General features: G+C 46.9%; 1 protein-coding gene across 2 annotated transcripts in view; it reads left to right on the top strand.

Annotated features, from left to right (window-relative positions):
• Nucleotides 1-12,681, top strand: part of armh3 (armadillo like helical domain containing 3) — a 172,504-nt gene that overhangs the window by 82,286 nt on the left and 77,537 nt on the right. For both annotated transcript variants that reach the window (XM_068001998.1, XM_068001999.1), the window contains 2 exons: nucleotides 338-398; nucleotides 2,718-2,806. In XM_068001998.1, coding sequence (XP_067858099.1) covers nucleotides 338-398; nucleotides 2,718-2,806 — 150 coding nt within the window. The remainder of the gene's footprint in view (nucleotides 1-337; nucleotides 399-2,717; nucleotides 2,807-12,681) is intronic.

Raw genomic sequence — 12,681 nt, forward strand, 5'->3', positions numbered from 1 at the left:
AGTCAGAACATTGAAGTCTGTGCCTCTGAAGATTTGCGAGTGGACCACGTCCTTGGTCTTGACCCTACAGCAGCAGTGGTGTAAAACCAGCAGCACTATTAATGCTGCCTTGTTAATGCTGTAATGGAAGATACTAAAAGATAAAGAAAAGGAAAGCCTTCCATTTGTAGAGCACTTTATTGCATCTGTCAGCGCCAGTTGATACAACTATAAGACCTGAACTATACTAACATCATGTCATTGGAAGAGCCAGTGAGGCAGAAATGATTCTTCCTGGGTTCTGTCGGCAGATTTCAGCCACAATACATTCCAATGCTTAACTCATTGTGTTTTGCAGATCTAATGGTGGAATTTATGGTCACGCACATGATGAAGGAGTTCCCCATGGACCTTTACGTGTAAGTTCAATGTCATTTATTCATTTCACCCTTTCTGCTAGCATGGGTGCCTCCCCACACCTTCACCAAGCTGCTGCTGCTGCTCATATTAGGGTAATGGTGAGCACCGGAATTCTATATGTGGGGAACATCACCTAAAGTCCACAGGAGTCACTGGGTAACGATCAAGATGGAGAACTGTGGCTGACCCATTTCCCTTTTACACTTATTGTCGCCACAATACAATCTGCTCAACCACTCCCTCATCTCCACTTTTGATGGCCTTATTCCCAGAAAAACCTTTATTCTCTTCCATCTTGGCTGTTCTTCCTGCTTTGGCCCCCAACTTCGTTCCCTCAAGTCCAGGGGGTGCAGACTTGAGGGTATCTGGCACACATCTGATTTAGCCATGCAACACAGGACCTGGCTGGACCGCATCAAGTGCTATCAGGCCTCACTCTCTTCTGCTTATAGTCCAGGATCATGCCCAGCTTCTTTTCTCCATTACCAAGTGTCTACTTAAACTCCTCTCCCCTGCCCCCTCCACCCTCATCTTCAACAAGTACGAGGAGCTCATGGACTTCTTTGTTCATTACATTTAGACCATCCATTCATCTGCCTTTGCTGCTTCTCCCCCTTCACAAAGCCAAGCATCCTCCCAGGCTCCGCCCGCCTCAGTGCTGAACCAGCATCTTAATCTAGTTTTTTTTTCCTATCTCCCCCACACCCTCCCTGAGCTCATCTTGTCCATGAGACCCACCTCCTACTCCCTTGATCCCATTCCCACCAAACTGCAGACCACTCAACTTCCCATCCTGGCCCCCATGCTGCCTCACATTGTAAATGATTCCCTCTCCTCAGGTACTGTCCCCATCCCTTATAAAACCGCTGTCATCACCCCCTCCTCAGAAATCCCACCCTTGATCCCTCTGTCCTTGCAAACTACCACCCCATCTCCAACCTCCCTTTCCTCTCCAAAGTGTTGATGCCTTCCAGATCCGTGTCCATCTTTCTCACAACTCCATTTGAATCTCTCCAATCAGGTTTCCTCCCCTGCTGCAGCACCCACTCAAAGTAAATAATGACATCCTCTTACTGTGGCCACGGTGCATTATTCCTCCTCATGCTTGTGAACTCTCTGCAGCCTTTGACATGGCCGACCACACAATCCTCCTCCAACGCCTCTCCTCCGTTGTCCAGCTCAGTGAGGACTGACTGGTCTCACGCAGTTCCGCAATTACCTATCCAATCACAGTCCGAGCTTCTCTAGCAATGGCTTCTCTTCCCGTCCCCGCACCGTTACCCCCAGAGTGCCTCCTTGGCTCCCCCCCCCCCCCCCCCCCCCCCCAATATCATCTACTTGCTGCCCCTTGGCGACATTATCCGCAGACGGGGGGTCAGCTGCCGCATGTAGGCTGACGCCAGCTCTTACACATTACCACCTCTTCCAACCCTCCGCTGCCTCTGTATTGTCAGTCCGCTTGTCCGACATCCAGTCCTGGATGAGTCGCAACTTCCTCGGGTTGAACATTGGGAAATCCAAAGCCATTGTCTTGGCCACCCCCACCGTAAACTCCGTTCCCTTGCCACCGATTCCAACCCCTCCCTGGCTATTGCCTCAGCTGAACCAGACTGTTCACAACCTCAGTGTTCTATTCGACCCATAGCTGAGCTTCCAACCCCATAGTCCCCTCTCTCTCTCTCTCTCTCTCATTTCTGTAACACCGCCCGCCACAACCTACCTACCTCACCTCATCTGCCACCTCCAGACCCGACTATTCCAATGCTCTCCTGACCGGCCTCCCATCCTCCACCCTTCGTAGACTTTTGCTTATCCAAAACTCTGCTGCCTGTAACATATCCCGCACCACATCCCATTCACCCATCACCCTTGTCCTCTCTGACCTACATTGGCTTCCCGTCCCCAAAGCCTCAAATTTAAAATTCTCATCCTCATATTTAAATCACTTCGTGGCCTTGTCCTTGCCTATCTCTGTAACCTCCTCCAACCCTACCACTCCCCTCCTCTGAACGCTCCATTCCTCCAACTCTGTCTTTTTGTGCAGCCTTCACTTCTTTAGCTCCACCATTGGCGGCCGTGCCTTTAGCCGTCTGAGCCCCAAGCTCTGGAATACCCTCCCTAAACCACTCCGCCTCTCTACCTCTCCCTCCTCCTTTAAGACCCTTCTTCAAACCTACCTCTTTGATCAATCTTTTGATCACCCCTCCCAACCACCGTTTCTTTGGCTCGCCGCCCATTTATTTCTGATTACGCTTAAAGGCTCTATAAATCCAAGTTGCTTTTGTTGTTAATGTAACACTTCCTCTTTCGGCTTGCAGGCGGTGCGTTCAAATAGTTCACAAGCTCATCTGTTATCAGAAGAAGTGTAGAGTACGGTTACATTACACCTGGCGTGAGCTCTGGTCAGGTGAGTGCCATGTTATACCTGGTTAGGTAGGAATATAATACACCTGGGAGGTCTGATCAGATAGGATTAGAGTACACCTGGGAATTCTGATCAGGTAGGAACATAATACACCTGGGAATTCTGATCAGGTAGGATTAGAGTACATCTGGGAACTAAATAGAGGATACACATTAGGTGCTTTACAGATAAAGTATTGAACACCCACATGTAAGTGTTCCACGTTTTGATATTTAAAGAACATTAGCCAGAGTTCTGCCGTTCCACGATTGCCTCGTTCCCCCATACCGTGAGGATGGAGTGGGTTGGGATGGGGATGGAATGGAATGGTATGGAGTGGGGTGGAGGTGGAGATTGGGATGGAGGTGGAGATTGGGATGGGGGTGGAGATTGGGATGGGGGTGGAGATTGGGATGGGGGTGGAGATTGGGATGGGGGTGGAGATTGGGATGGGGGTGGAGATTGGGATGGGGGTGGAGATTGGGATGGGGGTGGAGATTGGGATGGGGGTGGAGATTGGGATGGGGGTGGAGATTGGGATGGGGGTGGAGATTGGGATGGGGAATGGGGGTGGAGATTGGAATGGGGATGGATGGGCGGCAGCGGGATTGCACAGATTACCCCAGTCGGTCGGAGATCAGGGACTTTGTTGCTTTATTTACGGGTTCCTTTGTTCACGTTGGGAAGCTTCATCAAATCCATCCGCGATGGAAAGCAGCGGGGAGGCAGGAGCGGGAGAAGGGAAGGGCTGAGAAGACAGAAGACCTGAAGAAAGAGTCGGGAGGGAAAAATGAGTGTGGGGAAAAACAATGGCCAGGAATAAAACGCGACTGTGGGACAATCGGACTGAGGTTTTGGGGGTGGGTTGTGCAGAGTCTCATCGAGAAGCAGTGGCATGAAAAATTTGGAAATTGCTGATGTTATAAATTTCATTGGGAGATCGTGGTGCATGTGGGTCATTGTGGGCTTTTGCATGTAGTCCTTACCCCACCACAATATTCCCATCCCTTTCGCCTCATTCTGTTGGGGTCCAATTCCACAGGTGCCACTCATCTTCTGGTACTTCACCCAGATTCTCCGTGAGTGAGCCTAGTAAGTCAGTACCAGACCGATAGTGGATCATTGGTTTTAACCTTCCAGATTTCCCTAGATTCTAGAACGGTCCCCGTGGATTGGAAAGTATCAAATGTAACCCTGCTATTCAAGAAAGGAGGGAGAGAGAAAACAGGGAACTATAGGCCTGTTAGCCTGACATCAGTTGTCGGGAAAATGCTGGAATCTATTAAGGAAGTGGCAACAGGGCACTTAGAAAATCATAATATGATTGTGCAGAGTCAGCACGGTTTTATGAAAGGGAAATCGTGTTTGACAAATCTATTAGAGTTTTTTTGAGGATGCAACTAGCAGGGTAGATAAGGGGGAACCAGTGGATGTAGCATATTTGGATTTTTAAAAGACATTCGATAAAGTGCCACACAAGAGATTATTACACAAGATTGGGGCTCATGGGATTGGGATAATATATTAGCATGGATAGAGGATTGGTTAACGGACAGAAAACAGAATAGGAATAAACGGGTCACTTTTGGGTTGGCAGTTGTAACTAGTGGGGTGCCGCAAGGATCAGTGCTGGGGCCTCAGCTATTTACAATATATATCAATGAGATGAGGGGACCGAGTGTAATGTATCCAACTTTGCTGGCGATACAAAGCTAGGTGGGAAAGTATGCTGTGAGGAGGACGCAAAGATACTGCAAAGGGCTATAGACAGGTTAAGTGAGTGGGCAAGTAGGTGGCAGATGGAGTATAATGTGGGGAAATGTGAAGTTACTCACTTTGGTAGGAAGAATAGAAAAACAGAATATTTTTTAAAAGGTGAGAGACTAAGAAATGTTGGTTGTCAGAGGTATTTGGGTGTCCTTGTACACGAATCACAGAAAATTAACATGCAGGTACAACAAGCAATTAGGAAGGCAAATGGTATGTTAGCCTTTATTGCAAGGGGGGTTGGAGTACAGGAGTAAGGAAGTTTTGCTGCAGTTATATAGGGCTCTGGTGAGACCACACCTGGAGTATTGTGTCTAGTTTACCTAAGGAAGGATATACTTGCCTTAGAGAGGGTGTAACAAAGGTTCACTGGATTGATTCCTGGGATGAGAGGGTTGTCCTATGAGGAGAGGTTGAGTAGAATGAGCCTATACTCTCTGGAGTTTAGAAGAATGAGAGGTGATCTCATTGAAACATGCAAGATTCTGAGGGGGCTTGACAGGGTAGATGCTGAGAGGTTGTTTCCTCTGGCTGGAGAGTCTAGAACTAGGGGGCATAGTCGCAGGATAAGGGGTCGGCCATTTAGGACCGAGATGAGGAAAAAATTCTTCATTTAGAGGGTTGTGAATCTTTGGAATTCTCTACCCCAGAGGGCTATGAATGCTCAGTTGTTGAGTATCTCCACATTATGAGTATATTCAAGGCTGAGATCAATGGATATTTGGGTACTAAGGGAATCAAGGGATCTGGGTATCGGGCAGGAAAGTGGAGTTGAGGTCGAAGATCAGCCATGATCTTATTGAAGGCCGGAGCAGGCTTGTGAGGCCATATGGCCTACTCCTGCTCCTATTATGTTCTTAAAGGAAGAAAGACTTACATTTATATAGCGCCTTTAACAACTTCAAAATGCCCCAAAGCACTTTATAGCCAATGAAATACTTTTGAAATGTAGTGACTGTTATAATTAGGAAACGCGGCAATTTGCTCTCAAACAGCAATGAGATAATGACCAGTTAACCTGTTTTAGTGGTGTTGGTTGAGGGATAAATATTGGCCAGAATTCCCCTGCTCTTCTTCGAAATTGTGCCATTGGACCTTTTACATCCACCTGAGAGGGCAGACGGGGGCCTCGGTTTAACGGCTCATCCGAAAGACGGCACCTCCGACAGTGCAGCACTCCCTCAGTACTGCACTGGACTATTCAACTATAGAGGTGTCATAGCCAAGCACAATCCTGCCCTCTTGAGGACTTTCCAGCAGGATCACTGGATAGTAGTAAGGAGCAGAAAGTCAGGCTAATTTTATCCCAGGGGCACTGAGGGCAGTTTTCATGGCCCCACCTCCATGGCACTTGAGATTGCTGTACGAGCGTTAAACACCAGAAATTAAACTCAGGTTAAAAGTGATTAGCCTCTCAATTGGAGTGCTGGCTGTTTCCGTTATTTATAGCCCGAGTTTCTCCGTGACCTTCGCAGTTGAGAAAGCTTGGCTGTGAAAAGCACCTTCCGTTGCAAGTTTTAATTGCAGAAGCACCAGCCTCCTCCATCACCCTTAGTGCGTCCCAGACTGAAGTGGACTGTTAATGACCTTCCGTATGTGTTGGAACGTTCTCCGATCAGAGAGCTGCCTGTCGATCGCGAGGCCACAACGTGAGATGTCAAACCACTGAGATGTTTGCTGGATCAGGGAGGGGCTGCATTCACTTTGCACGGGCACAGTGGGTACAATCCAGGCATGGGGAGAGAGGGAGACGAGAATGGTGAGGGTTCACGCGCCTCGTTCCCATTCAGTCCCGCGGACGCAGTCTGTGCATTTCTGTCCCTCTTGCAGGATGCAGCTCTGTGCAATTCTACCCTCGATCCAGCTGTTGCCTCTCTTGACTCTCTGCATTTCACTAATTAAACTTTGAACCCAGCCGAAACACGCAGTAAAATAGCTTCGTGATTCGGGGCCCCAACCATGAGAGCTAGTGGCTCAGGGGGGACTGCTGTGTGTGTGAGGCAGTTAAGATGAGCCCTTGAATATTAAAATGAATCAGCGGGCACTGCTGTCATTGACAGCGTTGTGGCGACATGCATTTTATGTTGCAAAAAGTAAAACAGGCCTGCATTTCGTTTCATGCATGTGGCAGGGTTGTCCATGCTTCTGAATCATAAGTGCTGAGTGCCAGAACTTCAGTATTGTGAGGCTGTCGCTCACCATAAAGAAGGTTATGGTGAGTGACCCAGGAGAGGGTTAAAGGGAGATTCAGTAGAGGTGTTCAAAATCACGGAGGGTTTTGACAGAGTAAATAAGGAGAAACTATTTCCACTGATAGGAGGGTCGGTAACCACAGGACACAGATTTAACATAATTGGCAAAAGAACCAGAGGGGGAGATGAGGAGAATTTTTTTTTACACAGCAAATTGTTATGATTAGGGATGGGCAATAAATGCCGGCCTTGCCAGCGACGCCCACATCCCATGAACGAATATTAAAAAATGCACTGCCTGAAAGGAGTGGAAGCAGATTCAGTAATAACTTTCAAAAGAGAATTGGATAAATACTTGAAAAGGACAGATTTGTAGGGCTATGGGGAAAGAGCAGGGGAGTGGGACTAATTGCATAGGTCTTTCAATAAGCTGGCACAGACAGGATGGGCTGATGGCCTCTTTCTGTGCTGTAAGATTCTGATGAGATGCATTGCAGAACAGCCAGACATGCCCTCAGTTTAACATTTCATCTAAAGGGCAGCACCTCTGACGATGTAGCACTCCTTCAATACCACATGCTAAGGTCTTGGAGTAGCGATTGAACCCACAACCGTATGACTCCAGCGAGAGCGCTACCACAGCTGACATAGTCTGTCCTTGCTTGAGGAATAGACAGCCATCCAGCACAGTAGGAGCTGATTAAGTTGAGATGGCCAGAAGGGAGTTGGATGAGTTCCTGAATCAGAATTGAGTGAGCGGGCACTTGGGTTAGAGAAAAATGAGGAAAACAATCAGATTGGGTTTGAAATGGGATCTGGATGACGGTGAGTTGGCTGGACCGGATAACTCTCCCTCATTCCTCCAACAGGTCCCTTCCCCCGCCCTTCCTCTCCAAGCTACATGTACTAGAATTCAGAGGTCAGGCTGGTAACGTGTTTCCCTGGGGCTCACAGAATCATAGAATCTTACAGCACAGAAGGAGGCCATTCGGCCCGACGTGCCTGTGCCGGCTCTTTGAAAGAGCTCTCCAATTAGTCCCACACCCCAGCCTTTTCCCCATAACCCTTCAAATTAATCCTCTTCAAGTACGTGTCCAATTGCCTTTTGAAAGTTCCTATGGAATCTGCTACCACCACTCTTTCAGATGGTGTGTTACAGATCTTAACAACCCTCTATGTGGAAAAGATTTCTCCTCATTTCCGCTCTTGTTCTTTTGCCAATTATTTTAAATCTATGACCTCTGGTTACCGACCCACTTGCCAGGGGAAACAGTTTCTCTGTATTTGCTCCATCAGAATCCCTCATTATTTTGAACACCTCTATTAAATCTCCCCTTTAACCTTCTCTGCTCAAAGGAGAACAATCCCAGCTTCTCCAATCTCTCCACATAACTGAAGTCCCTCATCCCTGGTATCAGATAAATGCTACTCCAAATCAGCTGCTGGGAGCCCAGAAGCGACTGTCCCTCTGAGTTTCCCTTCTCCCCCTGTGAAGACGTCCTGCACCAGGCCACCCACAGAGCTGGGGCTAAGAGCCAAGCAGCCTTTCTCGCACGACTGCAGTGCCCATCAGCAGGGCTCCAGCATGCTGTCCTTATGATGCTGGCCCCAGGCTGTGACGTGTGAGTCAGTCATTGCCACCTCTCATCTAGCTGTATTTTCTTGTTACTAGTGAACGATTTTTAACTAAAAATAAACTCATGCTCATGCGTGGAGTTTTACTCACCTATTTCCCCTCTCTTCCTATCCTGTGCTTGCAGCTTTCCTCTCTCCCTCTTTCTCACTAGCAATTTCTATCTTGCTCACACCCCCCGCCTCCCCCTCGTTCTGGCCCCCCGTCTCCCCCCTCATTCTCGCCTTGATAGGCTGCGTTCAGAGGGAATTATTCACCATGGACAATCCTGCTCTTTCGTTCATGACTTTACCATCAGCCCCACCTCTCCTCCCCTCCTTTGACCACGTGTTGCTGGACTGTCCCCAGAAAGCGCTGCTTCCTGTAAACTCCAGGCGCACTGACTCCTTCATGAGCGTGGAGAACTTCGCAACTTAATTAACACTGACATTTCTTCCGTGAATGCAAAAGTCGGTGCAGGGCCACAAGCTTTTATTTTTAGAAATTGTAAAGGAGCCTCTAGGTAGCAGTGATCACAATATGATTGAATTTTGCATTCAGTTTGAGGGAGAGAAGAGTAAGTCTAAGACTCATGTTTTATACTTAAATAAGGGCAATTGTGAGGGCATGAAGACAGAGCTGGCTAAAGTGAACTGGGAACTTAGGTTAAGGGATAGGTCAGTAGAGATGCAGTGGCAGACATTTAATGAGATATTTCATAACACTCAGCAAAGATACATTCCAGTGAGAAAGAAGGACTCTAGGGGAAGGACGTACCATCCGTGGCTAACTAAGGGAGTTAAAGATAGAATCAAATTGAAAGAAAAAGCATACAATTCCGCAAAGATTAGTGGCAGGTCAGAAGATTGGACAGAATATAAAAAACAGCAAAGAGTGACTAAAAGAATAACGAGGGAGAAATTAGAGTACGAGAGAAAGCTGGCTAGAAATATAAAAACAGATAGTAAGAGTTTCTACAGGTATTTAAAAAGGAAAAGAGTAAGTAAAGTGAGCGTTGGTCCTCTAGAGAGAGAGTCCGGGGAATTAATAATGGAGAATAAGCAAATGGCGGATGAATTCAACAGATATTTTGCGTCCGTCTTCACTGTAGAGGATACAAATAACATGCCAGAAATAATTGTGAATCAAGAGGTGAAAGGAAGGGAGGAACTTAAAACATTTACAATTACCAGGGAAAGGATTTTGGAAAAATTATTAGAACTAAAAGCTGACAAGTCCCCAGGTCCTGACGGACTTCATCCTAGGGTCTTAAAAGAAGTGGCTGCAGAGATAGTAGATGCACTGGTATTAATTTTCCAAAATTCCCTAGATTCTGGAAGGGTCGCATCAGATTGGAAAATCGCGAATGTAACTCCTCTATTCAAGAAAGGAGGGAGACAGAAAGCAGGAAACTACAGGCCAGTTAGCTTAACATCTGACACAGGCAAAATAAAAGGTGATCTTATTGAAACATCTAAGATCCTGAGGGGACTAGAAGGGGTAGATGCTGAGGGGATGTTTCCCCTCGTGGGAGAGACTTGAACTAGGGACCACAGTTTAAAAATAAGGGGACACCCATTTAAATCGGAGATGAGGAGAAATTTTTTCTCTCAGGGTCGTGAGTCTGTGGAACTCCCTTCCCCAGAGAGCGGTGGAGGCAGGGTCATTGAATATTTTTAAGGCTGAGTTAGACAGATTCCTGATTAACAAGGGAGTCAAAGGTTATAGTAGGTAGACGGGAAAGTAGGGTGGAGGTCACAATCAGATCAGCCATGATCTTATCAAATGGCAGAGCAGGCTCGAGGGCCTGAATGGCCTACTCATGCTCTTAATTCGTATGTTTGTTAGTAAATTATAATTGCTCTTTTGTCGAGGCAGCAAATCTTTTCCGATCTCAAGTTTCTTGGCCTGTTTCGGAATTGATTGTATCTGAAGGACTGAAACATAATTAACTGAAAGTTCACATTGGTTTTCCTGAAGATATGAAAGAAGTCAAAAGAATAATGAAACAAAGCCACCTGCCACAGCATTAGGCAAAGCTAGTGTCTCTGTGGCCCAATTTATACACGCACTCTGTGATAAACAGTCAGGCTGGTACAGTCGATTGTGAAGACTATAGTCCAGTGCCTGGCACGCAGCAGCCCTCAGCATAAAACGGGTCCAGTATCAGCACTAATTGACGATCTCCCCCAGAGAGGCCACAGGGCAGCTGCTATCGGAGCTTAGGAACTGGAGGAGGCCATTCAGTTAGATCATGGCTGATCTGTACCTCAACTCCATTTATCTGCCTTGGCACCATATCCCTTAATACCCTTACCCAACAAAAATCTATCAATCTCAGTTTTGAAATTTTCAATTGACCCCCAGCGTCAACAGCATTTTGGGGGAGAGAGTTCCAGATTTCCACTCCCCTTTGTGTGAAGAAGTGCTTCCTGACATCACCCCTGAACGGCCTGGCTCTAATTTTAAGGATCTGCCCCCTTGTTCTGGACTCTCCCCACCAGAGAAAATAGTTTCTCTCTATCTATCCTATCAAATCCTTTTAATCATCTTAAATGCTTCTTATTAAACATGGGAAATGGAAAAATGTCACAGTTTTGTAGTAAAGGGACAATTTCTTTTGAGGTTGGGGCTGAAGAACATACGTCCCAATTAGTGCCAAATACTGAAGGAGTGCTGCACTGTCGAAGGTGCCGCCTTTTTGACGAGACATTAAATCGAAGCCCCGTCTGCCCTCTCAGGTGGTAGTAAAAGATCCCGTGACACTATTCGAAGAAGAGCAGGGGAGTTCTCCCCAGTGTCCCGGCCAATATTTATCCCTCAACTAACATCAATAAAACAGATTATCTGGTCATTATCTCATTGCTGTTTGTGGGACCTTGCTGTGCGCAGATTGTCTGCCGCATTTTCTACTTACAACAATGACTACACTTCAAAAAGTCCTTAATTGGCTGTAAAGCGCTTTGGATCATTGAGGTTGTGAAAGGCGCTATATAAACGCAAGTTCGTTCTTCCTTCCGTCATCAGTGGCAGAGCCTTCAGCTGTCCCACCACTGCCCTCTGGAACCCGTGCCAAGCTACACCCCTCTCAACCTTCAAAAGCCTCAAATCTACTACTCAACTGTGCCTCATTTTCTCCTTTCTTCTTTCTATCTTTTTTTACTTTTCTTTCTTTTTTTTTTCTTTTACTTTCTTTCTCTCTTTCTCCCGCTTTCTTTCTCTCTTTCCCTTTTACTTACTTTTCTTTTCCTTGTTCTATCCTTTCTCATTCTTTCTTTCTCTCTCCACCTGTAGTTTGATTAAACTCTCCTCCTGAACTCCTCTTGGGCAACTTCCATCCTGCAGTTTTTGCTGCTTTGCTGCCTGGCTCCAGTTCAGATTGCCTTGCAGCCAAATCTGAGCAGCAACCCAGCACGCACATCGAAGCTCAGTCGCTGCAGCTACATGGCATCTGTTACCACCATCTGCCGCTGTCACTTTTGGCTCCCTTTTGATGGAAATTATTTAGAATCAGCAAAATGAATACCTCACCATGCGTTATTGTCTGAGGTTAGTTTTCAAATTATTTCTTCAGTAAGAGGAAAGGTTTTGTAACCTCTCTCAGAAATGCCTGGGAGTTCTTCACTCAATAAATTACATTCAGATGCAGTGACCGTTCTTATTTGGCAACCATTTGACCATCTTTATGCGTACAGCAAGATTCCACAAACAGCAATGCGATGGATGACCAGTTGATCCGTTTTTAGTGGTGTTGGTTGAGGGAGGAATGTTGGCCAGACTCCCAGGAAGCTCCCTACTCCTCTGAGAATGGTGACCTGGGATCTGCAGCATCCCCCAGAGCCAAGAGGACGAGCGGATATCTGGACAACGCAGTTTAATGTCTCATCTGAAGGACAGATTCTCTGGCAATGCAACACCACCCCTCCTCTTCCCCCCCCCCCCCCCCCGTCTCCAGAATCGTCCTGCATGGTCAGCCTTAAGTTTTGTGCGTGGGAATTGAACTCTCAAACTTCTCACTATTGCTGGCACTGAGCTAAGCTGGCTCAGGGAGTCTGCACCGGTGAGTAGGTAGTGTAGTGGGTCAGTCACCGTCCTTTCGTCTCTGAGGCTCTGTGTTCGAATTCAGCCCAGGCTGCCCATTGTTCACTAATTTGCATTCAATTGACAATCTTACTAAGTCTCGAGGATGCTTGTTAGCGGAAATGGAAATGCCACACTGGTGCAGTAGGGGGGGTTCTATTCTGGGGTTGGGGGTAAAGTATATTGTTGAAGCTGTGTAGAGAGAGCTTTACTCAGCGTCGGACCTG

Source organism: Heptranchias perlo, chromosome 21, assembly GCF_035084215.1.
Source record: "Heptranchias perlo isolate sHepPer1 chromosome 21, sHepPer1.hap1, whole genome shotgun sequence".
In the NCBI taxonomy this organism is placed as follows: Eukaryota; Metazoa; Chordata; class Chondrichthyes; order Hexanchiformes; family Hexanchidae; genus Heptranchias; species Heptranchias perlo.